This window comes from Pristis pectinata, chromosome 9 (genome assembly GCF_009764475.1).
Source record: "Pristis pectinata isolate sPriPec2 chromosome 9, sPriPec2.1.pri, whole genome shotgun sequence".
Lineage (NCBI taxonomy): Eukaryota > Metazoa > Chordata > Chondrichthyes > Rhinopristiformes > Pristidae > Pristis > Pristis pectinata.
Window position 1 is genome coordinate 95,768,149 of NC_067413.1, and position 23,141 is coordinate 95,791,289.

The 23,141-nt window shown below is 43.6% G+C and overlaps 1 protein-coding gene across 2 annotated transcripts in view; it reads right to left on the minus strand.

Moving 5' to 3' along the window:
- amph (amphiphysin) overlaps positions 1–23,141 on the minus strand; it is a 170,774-nt gene that overhangs the window by 88,654 nt on the left and 58,979 nt on the right. For both annotated transcript variants that reach the window (XM_052023139.1, XM_052023138.1), the window contains exons 2-7: positions 22,960–23,040; positions 19,193–19,247; positions 16,504–16,598; positions 14,262–14,357; positions 7,224–7,331; positions 2,378–2,463 (exon numbers count right to left, since the gene is read on the minus strand). In XM_052023139.1, the coding sequence (XP_051879099.1) occupies positions 2,378–2,463; positions 7,224–7,331; positions 14,262–14,357; positions 16,504–16,598; positions 19,193–19,247; positions 22,960–23,040 (521 nt within the window). The remainder of the gene's footprint in view (positions 1–2,377; positions 2,464–7,223; positions 7,332–14,261; positions 14,358–16,503; positions 16,599–19,192; positions 19,248–22,959; positions 23,041–23,141) is intronic.

A 23,141-nucleotide genomic window follows, 5' to 3' on the forward strand; every position in this document is an offset into this window, starting at 1 on the left:
AATCCCAGCAACATCCTCAAAAACCTTTTCTCTACTCTTTCCAGTATACTCTTTCATTGGGAGCATTCTCCTTTTCTGTTTTCCTTTCATGTATAATTTCACAATTCCCTACATCTCACTGCAGCAAACCCCAGTTTGCCTTTCCCACGGTCACCTGTATCCACTGGAGGGTGACTCAGAGTGGCCCAATGCATTCTCCTCTGCTTAGTTTACAAGGGCAACTTGTGAGGTTATGCTCGGCACCTTCCCATGACAGCCTGGCTGAGAGCAGTAACACTGCAAAATAGAATGTGCACAGCTGCACCTCTTCCCACTCTGTGGGAATCTCGAATGCAGTCTGACCGAGATAATAGATAAAGCAGCCCAGGTCACTCGCCCACCTTGGTGCTGTTTTGACCTGCTCCACTGTGTATGCAGCAAGGGTCTCCACCTATTTCTTTTAAGATCTCTCTATAAAGTCCCAGAGACATACAGGACCAGTTGAAACTTTCATTCTGAGAGCAGTACAGAAAATGGCAGAGTGCACCTCCTTAGACAAACAAGTGTGTGGTGAATCTGGCACAGCAGAGTGAAATTGGCACTACTTTTTCACAGTCCTTCGGCCGCAGAGCATTTCCTTATTTTCTTACAATATAGGAGACCACTTGGCCCATCGAGTCCCTGCCAGCTCACAGAGCAATCCCATTCCCCCACTAATTTTCCTTATAACCTATCAATTAATTCTCTTCAAATTCTTCCCCCACTTACACAAGGAGCAATTTACAGCAGACAATTAATCTGCCAACATAAAAAACACTCTGATGCCGGAGGAACTCAGCAGGCAAAAAGCAGGGGGTCAACGTTTCGGGTCAGGACCCTTCTTCAGGACTGAAAGACAGGAAAAGGGGAAGCCCAATATATCAGAGGGAAAAGCAGAACAGTGATAGGTGGACAAAAGAGGGGAGGCGGGGTGGGCACAGGGTGGCGATAGGTAGATGCAGGTAAGAGATAGTGACGGGCAGGTGCGGGGGAGGAGGGGAGAGCAGATCCACCGGGGGATGGGTCAAAGGTAAGGAGAGAGAGAAAAAAGGGAGAAAAAAAGAGAGAGAAGAAAGAGAAGAAAGAGCCTTTGGGATGTGGGAGGAAACTGGAGCACCCGGAGGAAGCCCATGTGGCTACAGGGAGAATCTACTAACTCTACACCAACTGTACCGGAGGTCAGGATTGAACCTGGGTCACTGGAGCTGTAAGGCACTAGCTGGGCCACTGTGTTGCCTAGGTATCGTTGCTCTTCAAGACCATGAGATTAGCTTGAATCTTCGTGGGCTCTTTGCTAGATGGTCCAGCAGTTAGTTCTGTGCATTTACCTGCATGCCTGGCAGATAAATGCACAGGTAAATGCAGTAGGCTCTGGGTCACTCACACTGGTCTGTGGTGCTGTTTCTTGCTACTTCATATTACATTCACATTACTTTCAGAATGGGGGTGAATTCTGCTGTAGGCATTTAAAATGAGGCCAAGCAATTAAAATGCCTGAGTTGGGCTTGATATACAGGGCAAGCTGCTGCAAGCCTGATCCTGAGCCTGAGGGCACGTACCACCAGGCTCAAGGACAGCTTCTATCCCGCTGTGATAAAACTATTGAACCGTTCCCTTATACGATGAGATGGACTCTGACCTCATGATCTATCTTGTTGTGACCTTGCACCTTATTGCACTGCACTTCCTCTGCAGCTGTGACACTTTACTCTGTACTGTTATTGTTTTTACCTGTAGTACATCAATACACTCTGTACTAATCCAATGTAACTGCACTGTGTAATGAATTGACCTGTATGATCGGTATGCGACAAGTTTTTCACTGTACCTCGGTACAAGTGACAATAATAAACTAACACCCATACCAAGTAAGGACAGAATCAGCTTCAACAATGGAAAGAAAAATCTTGGGTTTGAGTTAGAACATAGAACAGTACAGCAGAGGAACAGGCCCTTCGGCCCACGATGTTGTGCTGAACTAATTAAACTAGTAATTTAGTGCCTAACTAAACAAATCCCTTCTGCCTGCACAACGTCCATATCCCTCCATTCTCTGCACATTCATGTCCCTATCTAAGAGCCTCTTCAATACCTCTATCGTATCTGCCTCCACCACCACCCCTGGCAGCACATTCTAGGCACCCACCACTCTCTGTGTAAACAACTTGCCCTGCGCATCTCCTTTGAACTTATCCCTTTTCACCTTAAATACATGCCATCTAGTATTGATATTTCCATCCTGGGAAGAAGATACTGGCTGTTTTATTGAATTTCTTACTGAAAATGGTGCAAATCAGAGAGCAAAGACATGTTTTTAGATAACAAATTTTGCACTACATGAGAGAATAAAGCTTAATACCTTGACCACAATGATGGCAATTCATCCTGTAAGTCAGTATTTAGTTCTTCAAAGACTTTCTGAGCCTTTTGAAACTCCTCTTCTGCCTATAATCAAAAGGAATCAAGAGTTGGTGTTTTATTTTTAATAGAAATTGCTTTTGCAAACATTACTGGAAATGTGAATACAAAGCCCTCCCAACCATTGTATTAGCAGCTGTCGTACAGTCAACCAGTAAGACCTCTCTCAAGCTGCAGGAGATATCCTCTGCATCATTTGAATTTCCCTTTGGCTAAACAGGTTCAAGGGCCAATTGATTTAATTCGGTGTCTATGTTCATCCAGCACAGAATGGACCACTGGTTCCACAGGCTGAACGGCAGTGGAATGACATCTTATTTCCATGCAGTTCAGCCTAACTGATTCAGAGTTCATACAACACTGTCACTAATATAACAAAGCTGGGCTCTAGTGATAGCAAGCCTTACACTTGAGAAGTTAACACCGGCGCAACTATAGATAAGCTTGGGGCTTCTCTGCAGTATTTTCTGATCTGAAACCTTTGTCCTTGTGCATTAACTTAACTCCCGAACTGTGAGATTGAACACCGGAGATTATAAAGTAATTCATCATATACTCCAGGCTCACTTAAAAAGTAGAAAGTGCCAACCAATAAGCCAAAATATACTGACCAAATTACTGGTTCAGATATATTTCTGATCATTTATCTCATTTTTTTTTTGTGGGCACTTCAGAGTGTGACTTAACACAGTGTTTCGTTGTAAAATTGAATTGGCTGTAAAGTGCTTTGGGAAGGCTTGACATGGTGAAAGGGGCTGGAACTCTGATGGCCAGCTCAGACCTTGGTTATGAGAGTAATATGGGCAACAGAGAATTGTTGGCTCACTACCTCTAATTTTCATCAATTAGTAAAATTAGAAGTCAAAATATTTAACAGGCTCACTTATTTCATAACGTTACCCAAAGCCAAAATTACTTCTCCCAAACTCCCCTACCAGTGCAGATCCCTGCATGCAACTTGAGCAGTGCTCACTCTCAATGGTTTAATCGGTAATTGCTTAGAGATTGAAGATGGAAGAATTCCCCACCTGAACATTTAAATGAGGTTTGTAAACTGCAGGTTCATTGGAACCCATGTGCGCTTAATACACCAGGCGTGGTAAAGCACCGTACTTCCATAACCTTGGAACCAATTGAGGAGATGACAGCCCCAAGCTCTTCATATTGTGCCTTTATCAATTGGGATCCCCACTCTGTGTGGTGAAGTGGAGAAGTACAAGAGGTCACGATCCTTTGCTCTGTATGTGGAGTGGGTGGAGATGTCCCTAAATGAATATAATATCAAGGTCCTGGGAGAGCACAAACAGCAAAATCATGTAGACGTGTGAAAACTGAAAGGCAAAATTAGAAAATCAGGAAGGAAGTTGGATGAAACAATAGTAAGTATGCACCATAGACCATGGATAAGGGTTCCTTTGAGAATATTGTGAGGATTTTGGGGCGATATTTTAATCCAATGCCTTCAGAGAGCTCTGTTAATTATATATCCAGTTTGCACAACTAAGGGCCAGAGAGGACTGTGAGCAAGTATACAGAACATAGAATAGTACAGCACAGGAACAGGTCCTTTGGCCCATGATGTCTGTGCTGACCATATCACCAGGTTAAAGGCTCTTGGCTATAAGCTGCAGACTTTTTGGATTGGATGCTTAGTGTACAGGATCCCAAAGAAGAAAATTCAAGCGAAACGCTCTCACACACCAGATCTGATGATCAAGGAATGCCACAAAAATGGAAAGGGCATTGACAAATGTAAAACAATTTTGTCCAAGACATAATCCCAAGGTGTGGTCAGGGAGCAACAGTGAGGGTGGTTTGATCTTCTTCTTTGAAGCCAAGTTATGCGGATACCACAAGTGCCTTCAGTGGAGATAACATGAGAGCATGAGTACAAAGGTGGAAAGGCTGTGAGTCATGTAGCTGGAGGTCTTAATATGGCTGTTGTGTAAGCAATCCAGCATCTGAAATGAATGAAACCAAGGTTATCTAGAGAGGAGGAAACCTAGAAGTTCAGCCATTGCACGTAAGGCAGTCTGCACACGAGAATGTTAGAAGATCCAATAGCATAGAGCCAAGGACTGCAGTGGAATTGCATAATGTGTATGGAAAGGTGATAATCTCAGACATGAGGCTGTGGGCAACATTAATGAGGAATATATCTTACATGATATTAGAGGAGTTGTACGAGTGTTTCTCAGAACCCAGAGAACTGCAGTGGTCACTGTTCAGGTGTTGGCTAGTAAGAGCTGCCCACAAGCTTACTGTAATGTCTGCAGCAGCCACCACAAAAAGGAAAGGAGAGGTTAAGGAGCTCATCACCTGGGGATATGGGAATGAAGATCAGGATGAGATGTGCTGGAGTGGCCACCGATCCTTGATGGAAGATTGGGTCTGGGGAATGGAGGGTCAGTGATTTTGCTTCTTCCTTGTGAATGGAGTATTAACTGTCTTCAGTGGCAACCAAGTTAGAAGCGATTTGTTTAGGTAGTACAAGCCAGCCTGCTCACAAGAGAACTAGGACAACTCTGTGCTCAGAGCTAACTGCACCCAGTACTGTGCAGTGGATTGTTGCATTGCCAAGTTAGTGCAGTTACAGAGGAAATCTGAAGAATGTTCAGTTTCCTTCAAGGTGAAGTGAGATTTTATGGTTCCTTTTGGGTCTGGCAGTAAAGTATAAAACTGGCCCTCATTCAACACTTACCGTGAGGTCACAAAGCAAGCAGTACTAATTTGGTGAACTAATAAGTGGAAACAATGCCACATAAGGTGTACTATTTTAAGACTGAGACTGAGGTAATTTGATGGATTAGAGACATTGAAGTCATGTTTCAACTAACTGCAGGTGTCAAACTGGCACTAAGGACTGACCATCCTTTGCAGGAATAATCGATATGAAGGCAAGATCCTTCCACCTCCATTACCAGAGGCAATGCAGATGGCCTTCACTGGGAGCACCATTCAGATTCTTGGCCAATGCCCAGGTTATGGATGTAAGAACTTCCAGTCCATTTGTTTAGCAGTCAAGGGGAAGATAATTCATTAACCAAGGGCTGTTCGACCTTGTCAGCTGCATGCCATTGGGAACACATTGTTTCTACCAGAATGCTCCTAGGTGGAATTTCCAAGCAGCTGATCAAAGCATCGCAGAGCCTTTTCAAAGATGAGTAGCCAGCTCTACCCTTGCATAACATCAGAGCAGGAGGAGAAGATCAGTGGGGCTGGAAGAGCCTGGAGATGGGAATGGAAGGAGAGGACAGGAATAGTTGCAACACCTTGCTCAGACAACTATGAACTATGAAGGCTTCTCAGTAAATGTAGTATAAGGATCATGACTAGAATTATATTCTGCTGGTTATGCCAAAATGCATCCACAGCCCAAACTATAAGATATTGCACATAATCCATCATTAATCAACCTTCTTCAGCCCCTGTATTTGATCATGCATGGCTTGGACCTCCCTCTGACTTTTCTCACAGAACAGGCGCTGTCAGATGGCTCGTCATGGGACCACCCACCGATGCCTGAACAGCTGCACTCTATGTGTGGGATGGCACAGTGTGAATTGAGCGATCAGTGGATCATCGCAGAAAACAGACTCCCATTAGAGAAGGCATCAGCTACTGGCAATAATCACCAGCTGGCCTTCAGAAGATACTGACTGAAGTTTCCTGTTCGCAACACAAAGTTGGAATGCAACTCCTAACATACCCCTCTTTTTTTCAAACAAAAGAAATCATGTACTGACTATGGTCTAGAGTGATTACATGATGGGGCTTGGACTAGTGGTTCAGAGGATGTGAGTTCAAATCCTAGCATGATGACTTGAAAACTGAATTCAGTTTTAAAAATATTCATAAATTAAAACTTAATAGAAGTGATCATGAAGCTGTTAGATATATTGGATATTGCTCAAGGAATGGGACTTGTTATCCTAACCCTATCTACCCAATATATGTGGCTCAATCTCACACCAGTGTGGTTGATTGCTAATTGCCCCCTGAAGTGCTTGAACTGGTCACTCAGGACAGCTGAAGAAAGGGAACCAACACTGGGCTTGGCAGCGACACCATCATCCTGAGGACAGATTCAAAGAAAACAACTGTTCAAAGAGTATTCTATAGATGTACGGTGGAGAGCATTCTGACTGGTTGCATCACAGCCTGGTATGGAGGCTCCAATGCGCAGGATCCCAAGAGGCTGCAGAGGGTTGTAGACTCAGCCAGCTCCATCACGGGCATAACCCTCCCCACCATCGAGGACATCTTCAAGATTCGGTGCCTCAAGAAGGCGGTGTCCATCATTAAGGACGCTCACCAGCCGGGACATGCCCTCTTCTCGTTATTACCATCGGGGAGGTACAGGTACAGGAACCTGAAGACCCACACTCAATGATTCAGGAACAGCTTCTTCTGCTCCACCATCAGATTTCTAAAGGACCCATGAACCCATGAACACTACCTCATTATTCCTTTTTTTTGTTCTATTTGTTTAATTTTGTAATTTACAGATTTTTATGTCTTTGTACTGTACTGCTGCCACAAAACAACAAATTTCACATCATATGTCAGTGATAATAAACCTGATTCTGATTCATTACAGACAGAGCACATTTTGGGGAACTGCATCACCAACTGCTGTGCAGAAGTCAGTCTGTTATAAATCTGGCATAACAAATGAATTATTTCGCTTGTACATGATTGTCACTTCAGTGCTGTATGTACCTAATTTCACTTCAATGAGAGGAACAATTTCAAAGCAATAATATAATTGCTTTCAAGTGCCCTACCTTGATGAGCTTGCTGTCATCTCTTCGCCTTGAGTGCTGCAAAGACTCTAAGTGATGTCGTGCACAATCGTAGTCAACCAGCTTTCTACTCCGCTTCGCGATTCGAGTCTGGTTAAGTGTGAAAAGAACCGTTATTGTGATTTTATATGCAGCAAAATCCAACATGCAGATAGAGCATCTTACCATGACTGTACACCCAACTGTGATGTTAGAAGTATCATCCCACTTCCACTGGTCACCAGGGAGAAGGAGGATCAAGTGACATTGATATAAGAAGTCAGTTTAATATTACCATCTACACTTTGACAAGTTGTGGAGGGGAAGAAAACCTTTCGTGACCCCCTGGACATGCCAAAGCCCTTCATATTCTCTAGATGTTCTATAGATAGACACATGAATGATAGAGAAATGGGGAGCTATGTGGGAGGGAAGGGTTAGATAGATCTTAGAGCAGGGTAAAATTTCAGCACAACATTGTGGGCCGAAGGGCCTGTAGTGTGCTGTAGCGTTCTATGTTCTATGTTCTAATCATGGATTAAATACTTCTGAGGTCTGGTGACTGTTTTAATGTTGGAAAAGCGGCAGGCAGCTTGTGCATTGTGATAACAACATATAGCAACTGATCACCACCAGATTATCAGTTACCGAGCAATGTTGGTTGAGTGACATAGTTTGGCGGAGATATTAGGGAGGCTTCCAATAAAAACAGACCAGAAATCTTAACTGCAGTAAAACTCCAATAATCCGCCCAGAAATGCTGACGGTTCAATTGACCTTTGCCGCATCCCCCATTCATTCACCAGGACCCTGCGCTCCCCATCAACTCGTTGGGACCCTGGTTCCCACACTCACTCTAAGGAGCCTCTGTTCCCACACTTCCCATTCATTCACCAGGCTCCCTCTCCTGTCCCCCTGGCCTAGTTCCCCCTGCTTCCCTCTACTCCCTTGGCCTTCCCTCCCACCCCCGCCTGCTTCCCGTTACTTACTCTGGGTACAAGTTTCCACTCTCCACCCGAAACTTAGATAATTCTGTTTCCAGTGGATCTTACGGTGTAATACCCTTTTTTAAAAAGTAAACTAAAAGTGCATTGGTGTATTCATAAAATAAATCAGATAGACCAGAAAATTGGTTAGTCCAGCACCAGCAAAGTTCTGTGCATGCCAGATTAATGGAGTTTTACTGTACTTCTTTCCCCACAGATGGTGCATAACCTGCCGAATAATTTTAGCATTTTCTGCTTGTTTTTCAGATTTTCATTGTGCAGTTTTTTGCTTTTTGATTAGTAGTGAGGATGTGCCTGCTGCTCTTTAACATGGTGTGCCTGGATCTGTTATATCCAATTGAAGGTGCTCTTCAAGTCTCATCTGAAGGACATTGTTGTACTTCTTCCACACTGTGTTGTACTGTCAATCTAAGTTGTGTTCAAGTCTTTGTTGTGAAACTTGAACCCCCCAACCTCAGACAACCACAGCCATACAGTAATGACGTATGGCTGTGTAGGAACTGGTGCATGTGCAATTTAACCTCATAATTCTGTAGAGTCATAGAGCAATACAGCACTGATACAGGCCCTTTGGCCCAACCAGTCCATACTGACCACAGTGCCCACCCAGCTCATCCCAACTTCCTGCGTTCAGCCCAGATTCCTCTAAGCCCCATCCCTCCATGTACCTATCCAACTGCTTCTTAAATAATACTATTGTACCTGCCTCAACCACTTCCTCTGGCAGCTTGTTCCATATATTCAGCACCCTCTGGGTGAAAAAGTTGCCCCTAAGTCCCTTTTAAATCTTTCCCCTCTAACCCTAAATCTATGTGCCCTAGTTTTGGACTCCCCTACCCTGGGGAAAAGACTGTTTCCATCCATCTTATCTATGCCTCTCATGATTTTATAAACCTCTATAAGGTCACCCCTCATTCTCCTACACTCCAAGGAAATAAAGACCTAGCCTGGCCAACCTCTCCCTGTAACTCAGGCCCTCTAGTCCTGGCAACATCCTCATAAATCTTTTGATAAACCTGATAAACACTGGAAGACTGTGAATCAGCAACTGTAATTAACACTATGCTCATTCACGGCATTAGGAAAAGCCCATTTATACTTCAAAAAATCTGAATGATTGCAATTCATTCAAAGAAATGATTCTTTGAATGAATTGCTCAGAGCAGCAAGAAGTTTAAATACAGCACCAATCCCCAGAAATGGACACTGGTTCCTTTCCAGACTAGACCAGGTGAAGCAGAGTACCAGTGAGATGGCTGTAAATAAGTAATTAAAGGATGGCTGTGCTTATAGACAAGGCCATAGAAAAGAAGATGGACTGGGTCAGAAATCCAGATTCCTTGGCTTGGTACCTAGAGTGTGACACACAAAGCAAGGAGCTGAAACAGAACCAGTACCAGAGCAGAAACAAGGCTGGGGTTAACTAATAAAATATGCCTTTATACGGGCCTCTCTCATGTCTCAAGGTGGTTCATGTCCTTTAGAAGTGCAGTCACATTGTTATGAAGGCACACAGAACCACAAAACAGCAAACAAGATGAGTAATGAATTACTTTGTTTTAGAGTGCTTTAGAAAGATGAATGTTGGTCAGTGACTGACTACGCTACCAGCACTGTAAGACCTTTCCAAGCAGATTGATTTAATGACTCATTCAAAACAAGACAGTGCCAACAGTGTAGAATCCTTCGCCACTGATGTATGGCAGTGAAATATCACATGCTCAAGGTTATTAACCCACGCTTTGCAAGACATATGCAAGTGGTAGGGGACATGGACAATAAGGGGTTAATTTGCAAACTGGAACAAGTACAGTGGAGGATCATTTACTGTTATGTTACAATTTCAATGAAAGGGAAATCGCCCTTTAGGATTATTCTCCAAGGGTTGAAACAAGCAAGACGTCAGCAAAAAATACTTTAGACAATAGAGTTAAAGACAAAGATTTGCTGGAAGATACATATGTTATTTTCACTCTGATCAATCATTGATCTGCAGGAGCAAGGACAAAACATCGACATTTCAATTATGGTTTAGAATTGGACCAGTGTGGAATGATGTACAATCAATATCAGGCATAAAATGGAAATTACAGCACTACCTGACTGAAAATCCACCTCGGGTGGAGTGAAACACGATAGCAGCTATTTCCAGATTTGTTTGCATAGCTGTGGAAATGTGGATCTGACCTGTACATACCAGCATAAGGTGTGAATCAAGTCTTCTCAAGCCACACACCTTTTGAAAACTAGTCCATGTTGTCCCAGGAATGAGACAGGACTAGGACTCCACAGAGGATGTCCCAAACTACTTTCTATCTTTTGGGAATTCCTCCCTCTTCCATGGTGACACACACACAAGACAATTTTACCCCCTCCCCCCCCCCACCAGTAATTCAATGCCCCGATGATCCTGCCTCTCCAATACCCTGCCTCAATACCTCCAAGCACTCTGACATCAGGTCTAACCCCCACAGCCATCCCTGGGTCTGATCACACCTGCACCCAAGCTTGTCCACTGCCTCCACCCAGTTTCGGGCTCAGCCTTAGCACTTTCTTTTGAGCACCGACAACACACAAAGGAAAACCTGTTACACAAGTTCAGTAACTCGTTGAACTGAAGTCTGCAGCAGTGGACTGGCTACCAGATGTTGGTTGGGTCTGGCACAAGGAACCCTCACACATAAAGTGTGTGTAATAGTGAACTATAATTTAGTGACGTTCTAATGATGGGTATTGACTAGAAGTATTAACATTGTTTATCTTCCTAGAGATGCTGCCTATTATCATCCTGCTAGCCCAGTAATAATAGTTTGTTGTGAGGGAACTCATCTAATTCAATAAAGTTATTTATAATTATTAGTCCAATTGCTTTATACAAATTGGTGTTGCAAATATTTGTTTTAATATTGTGTTGTCAGAACGTGCAAATTATAGGACAAAGAGAAAAGGAAAAGGAATTTAAGTACGTTGGCTAGTTCTGTAGAAGGGAGGGAGTGGGGTGGGGGTGGGGGGGTTACTGTTTGAAGGACAGATTACCTGGAAGAACCAATTGCCTAAAGGTTCTGCAGGATTTAGCTGCAGACTCCGAACCCCAACACTAACCTTCAGCTCTAGTCACCCGAGCAACAGTTCCAACAGTACGATCCAAACACCCCACCTGAACCCTCCATTCCAACCCACAGTCCAAACCCCAACCAAGAAGTCCAATGCACAAAGCCAACCCACAGCCTCAGACACAGCCCTAATCCCCAGCCCAAGCCCCCGCCCTCAGACCCAGCCACAACCCTCAGCCCCAGCCACAACCTCCCACCTTAGTCTGTAGCCCCAACCCTCACCCCCAGACCTCAGCCCAAGCTCCAGTCCTAACCCTCAGCCCCACCCTCACCCCCATCCTCAGAGCTAGTGGACAGAAGGGGCAATAATGATCAGGGTAATGAGTGTAAGATGGTGTTTGGAGTTGGGATGGAGAAGGTGGTCAGAAAAGAGAGATAGTCTAACGGTGGAGATGAGCAGTGCAATGGCCCAGGTACAATACTGACTTCCAGTGCTGTCTGTGTGGAGGAGTTTGCACGTTCTCCAGTGGTCTGGTGGGTTTTCTCTGGGTGCTCTGGTTTCCTCTGACTCCCAAGGGCATGAGTGTTGGCCATTGTAAATTGCTTCTCATGTGTAGGCGGTTCGGAGAAGGTGGGGGGGGGGAAGTTGATGGGAATATGGGGAGAACAAAATAAGATTTGCATATGATTAGTGTAAATGGGTGTTTGATAGTTGGCGTGGACTTGATAGGCTGAGTGGCCTCTTTCTATGCCGTGTGACTTTATGACTCTTTGGTTTTGGAGGGGAAAGAGGTTTAAGTGGAGAGCAGTGGTGGTTGGGGGGATTGTTTGTGAGATGGGGTTGCTGGTTAGACATAGTTACAAAAAAAGGGACAATCATTCAAAACCAAAGTGTGTCGGAACTTCTTCTCACAGATGATGGCAAATCTCTGGAATTCTCCAGCCCATAGAATTGGAAGGGTCAGGCACTGGAGGTCCTTGAAGAGGAAGCAGATATATTTTTGAAAGATTGGGTAATTGAGGAGATGGGGAACTGGCACAGAAGAGGAGTTGAGACCTGGGAAAGGTCAACCATGATCATATTGAATGGCGGGGAAGGATTGAGAGGTCAGGTGGCTGACTGCTGCTTCTATTTTCCTTAGACCAGCACTCTACGACTTTCTGTCCTGGATCCAGTACGGAGAGTCGTACAGTGCTGGTCTGAGGTAATAGATGAGCTTCTACGTGACTGCTTTGAGTCAGTGGACTGGTCCATGTTCAAAGACTCAGCTGCCAGCCTAGATGAGTATGTCACCACCATCACGGACTTTATCAGCAAGTGTGATGAGGACTGTGTGCCAAAGAGGACAATCCGGGTGTTTCCAAACTGGAAACCATGGATGAACCAGGAGATCCTCTCCCACTGAAGTCGAGAACTACTGCATTCAAATCAACTGACCCTGACCTTTACAAGAAATCGAGATGCGGCCTCCGTAAAGCTATCAGAGATGCCAAGAGACAATACCAGTCCAAGATCGAGTCCCAGACCAGCTGTCAGTTGTGGTAGGGCTTACGTGCTATAACGGGCTACAAAATGAAGTTGGGCTGCATAGTCAACAACAGCACATCCCTTCCTGATGAGCTTAACACATTCTATGTGCATTTTGAACGGAAGGGGATTGATTTGTCACCACCCACCCTGACAGCCTCGAATCACCGTTGAAGACCTTAGGCTTAGTGACATGGTGTCATGACAACAACCCTTCTCTCAATGTCAACAAAACTAAAGAGCTGGTCATTGACCGGGGGGTGGGGGTGTGTGTGTTGGGAAGCTCCTGTCTGCATCAACGGTGCTGAGGCTGAGAGGTTTGAAAACTTCAGGTTCCTAGGGGTGAACATCACCAATAGCCTGTCCTGGTCCAACCACGTAGACGCCACAGCCAAGAAAGCTCACCAGTGCCTCTACTTCCTCAGGAGGCTAAAAAAATTTGGTACGTCCCCTTTGACCCTCACCAACTTTTATCGATGCACCATAGAAAGCATCCTATCTGGATGCATCACAGCTTGGTATGGCAACTGCTCTGCCTGGGACTGCAAGAAACTGCAGAGTGTTGTGACACAAGCCCAGAAAATCATGGAACCCAGCCTCCCCTCCATGGACTCTGTCTATACCTCTCGCTGCCTCGGTGAAGCAGCCACCATAATCAAAGACCCCACCCACCCGGGAAATTCTCTCTTTTCTCCTCCCATCAGGCAGAAGATACAAAAGCCTGAGGGCATGTACCACCAGGCTCAAGGACAGCTTCTATCCCACTGTTATAAGATTATTGAACAGTTCACTAGTACGATAAGATAGACTCTTGACCTCACAATTTACCTCATTATGACCTTGCACCTTATTGTCTACCTGCACTGCACTTCCTCTGTAGCTGTGACACTTTACTCTGTATTCTGTTAATGCTTTTACCCTGTACTACCTCAATGCACTGTGTAATGAATTGACCTGTACGATCGGTATGCAAGACAAGTTTTTCACTATATTTCAGTACAAGTGACAGTAATAAACCAATACCAATACCAATATTTTCTTGTGTGTCCTTGTGGTAAGCAGTGATTGGTGGGAAGTTGCTCGTTGAGAAGTGGGAGATGGTGGTCGGTGAACAAGAGATGGTGGTCGGTGGTGGGAGATGATTCCTGCACACAGTGGTGGTTGGGGGATGGAGACAGTGGTAGGTACGTACTTAATGTGGGAGTACAAATAATTAAAGATCAGTGAGGGCTCTTTCACTTTGGCATGGGCAATATCCAATCAGTTCCCCAGTATAAATCTCCCAATTTTCACTTCTGTCAACTTTGATTGTCAGAATAGAAATGCAATGAGAAACCAATCAATATCATCCGATTCACACCATTGTCTGAGGACAAAATTCCCCTCTGAGTGACGTGGAGATTTTAGGTGAAGGTCACCAGCATCGATTAAACACATTGTAATCAGACCATACCTTAATATCAGGAAACTGCCCCAAGTATGTGTCCAGCGTTAACAAAGCCTGGTCAACCAGCTTCTGGTGAAAGTCTGCCCACAGTAAATCAGAATTCTGAGAAGTAAGCAAAGAATTGATTGAGAATTTATAATGACAACAATATAAATTGCATCTAGATCCAAATATCAAAAAGATTAGAACTGATTTAGAGACAAGTGGTCAATTAAATGATGGGAATTAGTACACAAATAAAAACATAGAAAACCTACAGCACAATACAGACCCTTCAGCCCACAAAGTTGTGCCAAACATGTCCCTACCTTGGAAATTACTAGGCTTACTCATAGCCCTCTATTTTACTCAGCTCCATGTACCTATCCAACAGTCTCTTGAAAGACCCGATCATATCCGCCTCCACCAACGTTTCTGGCAGCCCATTCCACGCACTCACCACTCTCTGAGTAAAAAACTTACCCCTGACATCTCCTCTGTACCTACTCCCCAGCACCTTAAACCTGTGTCCTCTTGTGGCAACCATTTCAGCCCTGGGAAAAAGTCTCTGACTATCCACCCAATCAATGCCTCTCATCATCTTATACACCTCTAGCAGGTCACCTCTCATCCTCCGTCGCTCCAAGGAGAAAAGGCCGAGTTCACTCAACCTGTTTACATAAGGCATGTTCCCCAATCCAGGCAACATCCTTGTAAATCTCTTCTGCACCCTCTCTATGGCTTCCACATCCTTCCTGTAGTGAGGTGACCAGAACTGAGCACAGTACTCCAAGTGGGGTCTGACCAGCGTCCTACATAGCTGCAACATTTGCAGCAACATACAGTATAAATGCACAAACAAATGGGGATACATAAAAGCTGTAGCAATTAAATGATAAGTGTTTTAGCGCAGCAGGCCACCTGCTCATTATTTTTCATATACACTTGCTTCAACACACTGAACCACGGGGATGCAGGCTGACCATTTGTGTGTGTATGGCAAGTCAACATTACTTTTCTGCTTACCAGCATAAGTGTGATATGGCTGTATTGAGGAACACTGAGCTCTAGCATTTGATGTCCTTTGAAGAGCTTTTTTCTCCAAACCACAAAGACAGAGACTCTGAGGCAATGGAGGTGAAATCGGTACCCTCCCCCAAAGGAAACCTGATTCCTTTCCTTGCTGGCTAGGTGACCTTGATCCTCAATGAGCATGGCTAACCCTTACCTGTCCTTTAGCTGATGAAGAAAGGTACTCAGTGGCACCACACCATTCTCAAAAAGATCCACTACTACCTTTCCAAGGACCACCAGCATTGGACAATAATTCCTGGCCTTGCCAACAACATCCTACAAATGATATTTTGAAAACTCAGGATTAATATTACTCTTCTGCTGTTATAGGCCTGTACCCAAGCACATCATGAGCTTCAGCACATAAGCATTTTCCAGCACCCTGGAAGCAGTTCACATTCTTAAGGGCCTTATTATGAATTTTGATTATATGCTATTACAGCGCCAGTGACCTGGGTTCAATTCCTGCCGCTGTCTGTAAGGAGTTTGTACGTTCTCCCCGTGTCTGCATGGATTTCCTTCAGGTGCTCTGGTTTCCTCCCACATTCCAAAAGACGTAGGGGTTAGGAAGTTGTGGGCATGCTATGCTGGCGCCAGAAGTGTGGCGACACTTGTGGGCTGCCCCCAGAACACTCTACACAAAAGATGCATTTCACTGTGTGTTTCAATATAATAAAGATATCTTATCTTATCAGAGGGTGGTATGGTACAGCAGGGATAGGTTGGTGCAGGACATTCGCCTCATGAGTATTAAGTGTAAGGCTCAGTCTCTCAGTGCTTCAGTGAATGAACTGATGAATCTTTGTAGCATGGTTCTCAGCACGCACAAACATAAGCAGCTCATTACCGAGGTTTGGGTGACCTTGGTTCTGTAGTGTCATCGCCAAAGGTTGAACAGTTTCCTGCTAGTTCCGAAGATTAGCTCCATTCCCATGGGCAGTTTTGTTGGAAGTGAGTTGCAGCACTGTGATAAGAAAAACACTTGCACCTCTATAGCATTTTCTCAGGTCAAAATGTCTCAAGGTATCTTGCATAGTGAGTGTTCAGTGAGTGTTGCTGTTTGATCAAATCCAGTACCACAAATCCTGCAACATCAATATTTTGTACAAACAAGCAAAACAAGGTGAACAAGCAAAAGTACCAGGGTGTTTTTAATGGTGAGCCAGTAGTTTATCTCACCTGGACTCAATCTTACCTGGCCAACAGTTTTAATGTCATCCCTGCCATACCACTCAGGTTCATACACTTCATGTAGTGACTCTGTGAGCTTTGTAGAAGCTTCTTGCATCCCTATGGAAAGCAAAGAGTTCAGCACATTCAGTAGCTTTCACAACTGGTTAAAAAAAACCTAAAGGATCCTGTTTATTATGAACAGAAGGATAGAGTATAAGAGCAAAGAGTCACAGTGGGTCTTTATAAAACATTAGTTTGGTCATAATGGGAATGTTGTTCCCAGTTCTCGGTGCCACATTTTAGGAAAACTGTGAAAGCTTTAGAGAGGGGGAAGAAGGGATTTACTGAAACTATTCCAGTAATGAGGGACTTATGTGGACAGACCGAAAAAGTAGAGGTTCTCCTTGGAACTGAGGCAGTTGGAAGGGGACCTCAGTGAAGCTTCATGAATAACATAGAGAGAGAAAATAGAGAGAAACTGTCCCTATTCGCAGAGGGATCAAGAAATGTGGGGCACAGAATGAAGGTGAGTGGCATAAGAATCAAAGGCATCAAGGGGAAACCTTATTTACACATGGGTGGCTTGGGTCAGGAAAGCATTGCTGGGGGCAATAGTGGAGGCAGGTTTAAAGGAAACTTTCAGAGGTACCTTGCGGGAAAGAATTTGCAGCTGTGGAGAGAGGGACTAGTTGGATCACTCTTAGTCAATGTGGACTCGATGGACTGAATGGCCTCCTTCCATGCTGTAACCATTCTGTGATTCAGTTGGATTCTCAGAGAATCTGGTGGTTTTTGCTGACTTCTAGAAGTCTGGTCTAGAAGTGCTGGAAGATTTGGATGGATGGTTCTGTGACTGAGAGGTTGTGAAGGATACAGGATAGATAAGATGGGGTTAACAGCACAGTTATATGAAGGAAGTGAGCAGGCCTTTGGGAGGGGTGGCCCTGAATTATATGTAAGCAACTATGTTGAAGTCTGGGAGAGCTTTAATGTGTGGTTCAAATTTGCTCTTGGGACATCTTTCATTTGGAGATATAGGACACCAGTAATGATTTGATACCAGTGGGGTGGTTTAATTTAGCCCCAGAATCAAAGCGCATGTAAAAATCATGATATATTGGCCTTCAACTGTGTGCAACAGTGGAAGGAGATGAGTATTTATATTGTGCTTCATAATTGTGGGAGTTCTCAGCTATGGCTCAGCAGTGGCACCTTTTCAGTGGCATCAGGAATTTCTAAACTTATGGAAGGTTTTGGTGGTCGGATGCGGTTTTGAGGTCAGGCAACTTCTGTGCCTTTTCTGTGTAATTTCTGCTAATTTCAATTTGATCTAACTAATCCACAGTTCTAGGAAAAAAACAACAAAAAAAAATCCACAATAATTCCAATATAAAGGCTATTTCACAGATGTGAGTTGCTCTGGATGAAGCAGGAATTCAATTTAGAGACCTAAGTGACATGGGATTTCTGCATTGTTGGAAGTGTTGCCGTGATTCTTGCATTACCTCAGTGACCACTCTTCAAAAACAACAAGGTGGGTTATAATCCACTTTGGGACACCTTGGGGCTATCGTAGCTGCTTTAGAAATTCAAACCTTTCCTTCTGTTTTTAAGTTACTAGTCTCAATACTTTGGTTAAGAGTTTTGTAGTTCAAGCTTTCCTTAAACGTTCTCATAAATCGTTGCACTAAATTATCTGCAATGTTAATTTAGTTGGCGTGAGAGCTGGTTCCAATGTTACTGTGTTATATTGCTTTGGATCATCGACAGCTCCATCACATTCAGTTATCAGGAAGTTGAGCTTGGATGGATTGAGTAATTTTTTTCATCCAACAATTTAAAGGTGGTTTAACAACACTATCGTTGGTGGGTACTGTATATTACATTATGCAGAGAAAATATCCCTCACTTGGGTAGTTCCACCTATACTTGTAAATTAACAGATGACCGGACTACATGAGGAGCCCATCCTCACTAATTATATCTGTATTAAGAAAAGAACATTCAGCTTTCTAAACATTAATCAGTTAACAAAAAAAATATTTCATTCATCCTTTGGATATCAACAGATAATAGGTTGACGAGAAACATTTTAGGGTTTTAATAACACAGTTTTAGGGAAGTTTACTGAAGTGAACTGTTTACAAACAACACCTTTTCTTATATTTCTCATCAGGAGGAAATAAATGTCCTAACTGGTGATATCATACATCAGGTGTTTGTCTCCTTGGTAGCAGCAACGTAGGTTCCTGCAAAATGTTAGTAAAATTATTTCTCGAAACCAAATAATAAATGTATCAAGTCTTACCAATTAGTTGTGATCAGTCTATGAGGTTCTGCCACTTCTTGCATCCAAGACTGATCAGTGGGGAAGGGGCTGGGCATGGGTGGGGGGAGCAGGGCTGCTTAAAGCATTGTTGCCTTCCTAAGAGATCAGCAGGTGGGCTAACCCTGGGGATTGTGGACGGAGATGTCGCTACAGCCCAGTAGTGCAGATCCTCATGTGTTGACTGAAACCTCCACTGAGAGCTCAGGAGCTCTGAACAAACCCTTTTACGGGATATCTAGCAGCCTAGGCAAGACTATCAAGACTGAAGCATTGGTACCAAAATCAAGGACACTTGGTAGAAATGAACTGCTGAATAATTATGTGTCAAATCTCCACGTTCAGCACACAAATCAAAACATAGAATATCAAATAGTATGACAACCTTTAACTGCGGTTAGGTAGCCGCGTAGTTCTCTCTGTAATCGACAACCTTCAGCCTGAAAAAAAGCATAAGTGACATTTGAAAACCCTATCAATATAATACAGCAATATCTACCCTTCACTGTTGAAACATAAGGAGGTTGAGTATTGTTTAAACAAACTGGATTGCTTCCTCAACCCGTCTCCCACCACTCTGAAAGTCTCTGAACCAATCACCAGGGTTCTTTTGGGAGATGAATTTGCCACCGTCTCTGTTCCAAGAGGGAAACTAAAAATGGCAAAACATAATCTCACACTAAACAGTGTTTCTTTAAAATTCATAGAAATTCCACTTATCACATAAATCTTAGCTCTTGGAGTAACTTGGAGCACTGTGTACTATTTTGGTCACCCTGTTATAGAAAAGATGTGGTTAAACTGGAAAGAGTGCAGAGAACATTTATGAGGATGTTGCCAGGACTAGAGGTCCTGGAGTTACAGGGAGAGCTTGGCCAGGCTAGGTCTTTATTCCTTGGAACGTAGGAGAATGAGGGGCGACCTTATAGAAGTGCTTAAATTATGAAGAGGCATAGATAAGGTGGACGGTAACAGTCTTTTCCCAGAGTAGGGGAGTCCAAAACTAGGGAGCATAGATTTAGAGTGAGAGGAAAAGATTTAAAAGGGACCTGAGGGGCAACTTTTTCACGCAGAGGGTGGTGAGTATATGGAATGAGCTGCCAGAGGAAGTGGTTGAGGCAGGTACAATAGTATCGTTTAAGAAAGCACTTGGATAGGTACATGGAGGGGTGGGGCTTAGAGGGATATGGGCCGAACGCAGGAAATTGGGACCAGCTGGGTGGGCACCATGGTCTCGCGTGGACTGGTTGGGCCGAAGGGCCTGTATCTGTGCTGTACTGCTCTATGGCTCTCTGTTCTGCAGATGAAATATGGTAGGTTTCTCTGGCACACCGGGGTCTACGTGGAGGGTAATGAGGGACACCTTCCCCTCCCACCCCCAATCATCATACATGTTAAGGAAGTGCCTGTACATTCCTATGAGCATGAAATGCGCCTGTTTAATGTGCTCCCTGAAGAGTGGGTAGATTGAAATTCCTACTGGCTCCTCTGGTACAGTCTGAATTTGTGTGACTGCACTAAAATTCATCTCAAAACAGCTAACGTCATCGGATGATCATTTTGTCTTAATTATTGGTCATTAGAGCAGGAGTAGACCAGGAGTAGGAGTAGGCCCTTAGAGCCTGCTCCGCTATTCATCAAATGACCTTCCACTCTCCTGCTTCATTTTCCTTCACAATCCCCAAATCCCTCGATTCGCTGAATATCCTGAAATCTATCGACTTCTGTTTTGAATGAATTCAATGACTGAGGCTGCTTAGCTCTCCAAGCTAGAAAGCTCGAGAAGTTCACCACCATCTGAGTGAGGAGATTTTTCCTCATCTCAGGTCTAAATAGCCCACCCATTATTCAGATGGTGCTCGGTCAGGAGAAACATCCTCCCTGCATCTCACCTTGATAGATTGTCAAGCCCCTTAAGAATTTTGTAAGATTCATTGAAATCTCCTCTCATTTTCTAAATTCTCGAGAATACTGGCTGAGGCTATTCCATTTCCCACATACCCCGAACCCTCCACCTCTGGAACTAGTCCAGTGAATCTTCATTGCATTCCCTCAATGGCAATTACATTATTTTTTTAATTAAGGAAACCAAAACTGTATACAATATTCCTGGTGTAATCTCTTATTGTATAATAAGACTCCCTTATTGCTGTAATCAAACCTTCTCATAATGAAGACAAACACACCACTTGCCCTTGTGAACATTGTTACACCTCTATGTTGGCCTTGATTTACATGTGTATAAGCACAACCAGGTCCCTTTGAATATCAACACATCCCAATCTCTCACCATTTAACAAACACTCTACTTTTCTATTATGTGAACCAAATTGGACCACACAGTTTTCCACATTATATGTCACCCACTCACGCATGTACTGTAAAATTACATCTGAGCTCTCAAAACCCAGGAGATTCCAGTCAAAAAAATGTAAAAGCCCATTGGATCCAGGGGAAAATGGCAAATTGGATTCAATTAGATTGATTAGGTAATGTTTCGGTGACTGGAAGTATCTAACTTGGGGATTCCACAGGACTTAGTTCTTGGTTTAATATAATCTATGTTAATGATTTAGACCTAAATTTTGAACTGGATAGAGAAAAAATGGTGACATAACATTTATCTTCCTAGTTGCTGTTGAACCTCTTTATGCAAAATTTGGAATTACTGAATACTATGCATAATTTTGGTCTTTTTACTTAGGAAAGCACATCCATGCCTGGGGATGGGCAACCTGGACCCATTAGATTGATTCCTGACATGCGGGTGTTGTCCTACGAGGAGAGGTTGATTGGCCACTCCAAAGCTCTCCAGCCACATCGTATAGGAGGTGACATTAACACTGCTTCCTAAATGGTGTTGTATCTTCATGTTTACCTTTCTGTGTTTCATGAGTTGGCAAAGCCAGCTCCCTTAGTATACCAATATTTACCTGTTTCTCACTTTTAAAGAATATTCTGCTTTTGTATTCTTCCTACCAAGGTGAAGAATCTCACATTTTCCCACATTGTATTTCCTCTACCATCTTTTAGTTTGTTCACTTAATCTCCTATATCCCTTACAGATTATGTGTCTGCACTGTCCGATTTAGTTTTAAACCTTCAGCAAACTCGGATCAGATAGCCCTTTAATCATTGGAGTTTCAAAGAATGAGAGATGATCTCAATGAGATATATAAGGTTCTGAGGGGTCAGGTGGTGGAAGGGGTGTGAGCAGCTTCAAGTTCCATGGTCAACATCTCAGAGGATCTATCTTGGGTCCAGTACATTGATGCAATCATGAAGAAGGCACGCCAGTGGCTCTAAGTCGTTAGGAGTTTGAAAAGGTTTGGTATGTCACCAGAGAATCTTGCAAATTTCTACAGATGTACGGTGGAGAGCATTCTGACTGGTTGCATCACTGCCTGGTGTGGAGGCTCCAATGCACAGGATCACAAGGGGCTGCAGAGGATCATTGACTCAGCCAGTTCCATCATGGGCACAACACTCCCCGCCATCAAGGACATCTTCAAGAGGCAGTGCCTCAAGAAGGCGGCATCCATCACTAAGGACCCTCACCACCCAGGACATGTCCTCTTCTCCTTACCACCATCAGGGAGGAGGTACAGGAGCCTGAAGACCCGCACTCATCGATTCAGGAACAACTTCTTCCCCTCCGCCATCAGATTTCTGGACGGTCTATGAACCCATGAACACCACCTTGTTATTCCTTTATTTTGCACTATTTATTTATTTTGTAACTTATAGTAATTTTATGTCCTTGCACTGTACTGCTGCCGCAAAACAACAAATTTCACGACATATAAGTCAGTGATAATAAACCTGATTCTGATTCTGAATATGGGAATCAAGTGAGGAAGTGAATTTGAGGTCGAAGCCTTGACCTAACTGAACGCTGGTGCATCCCTATTCCTTTTCCTTGTCCCTATGTTTTTATATATTACAACAGAACATACCACTGAGCAAACATCTTCCTTCAACCAATGCCTAAAAAAATTCTGACTTACTACTCATTCACTTAATTGTGGGAACTTGCTGGGTGCTAAAATGACAGCACAAGTGCCTAATTACACTTCAAAACTGGTTCTTTCATTGCAAAGTGATTTGAGGCAGAAGGAGTTCACTATAAGAGCAAGATCGTTATTTATTTACCTCCTGCTTTTTGAAGTTCTGTACAAATCCTTCGAACTGCTCATCTCTCGTTTCATCTGCTTTACCAAGCTTCTGCAGGACCTGCAGATTAAGGAAACACTTTTGAGGTTATCAGTTGACATTGGAACATTCTTAAAAATGTTGGAGTAAAGAATATTTTTAAAGTAATGCTTGAATATTTC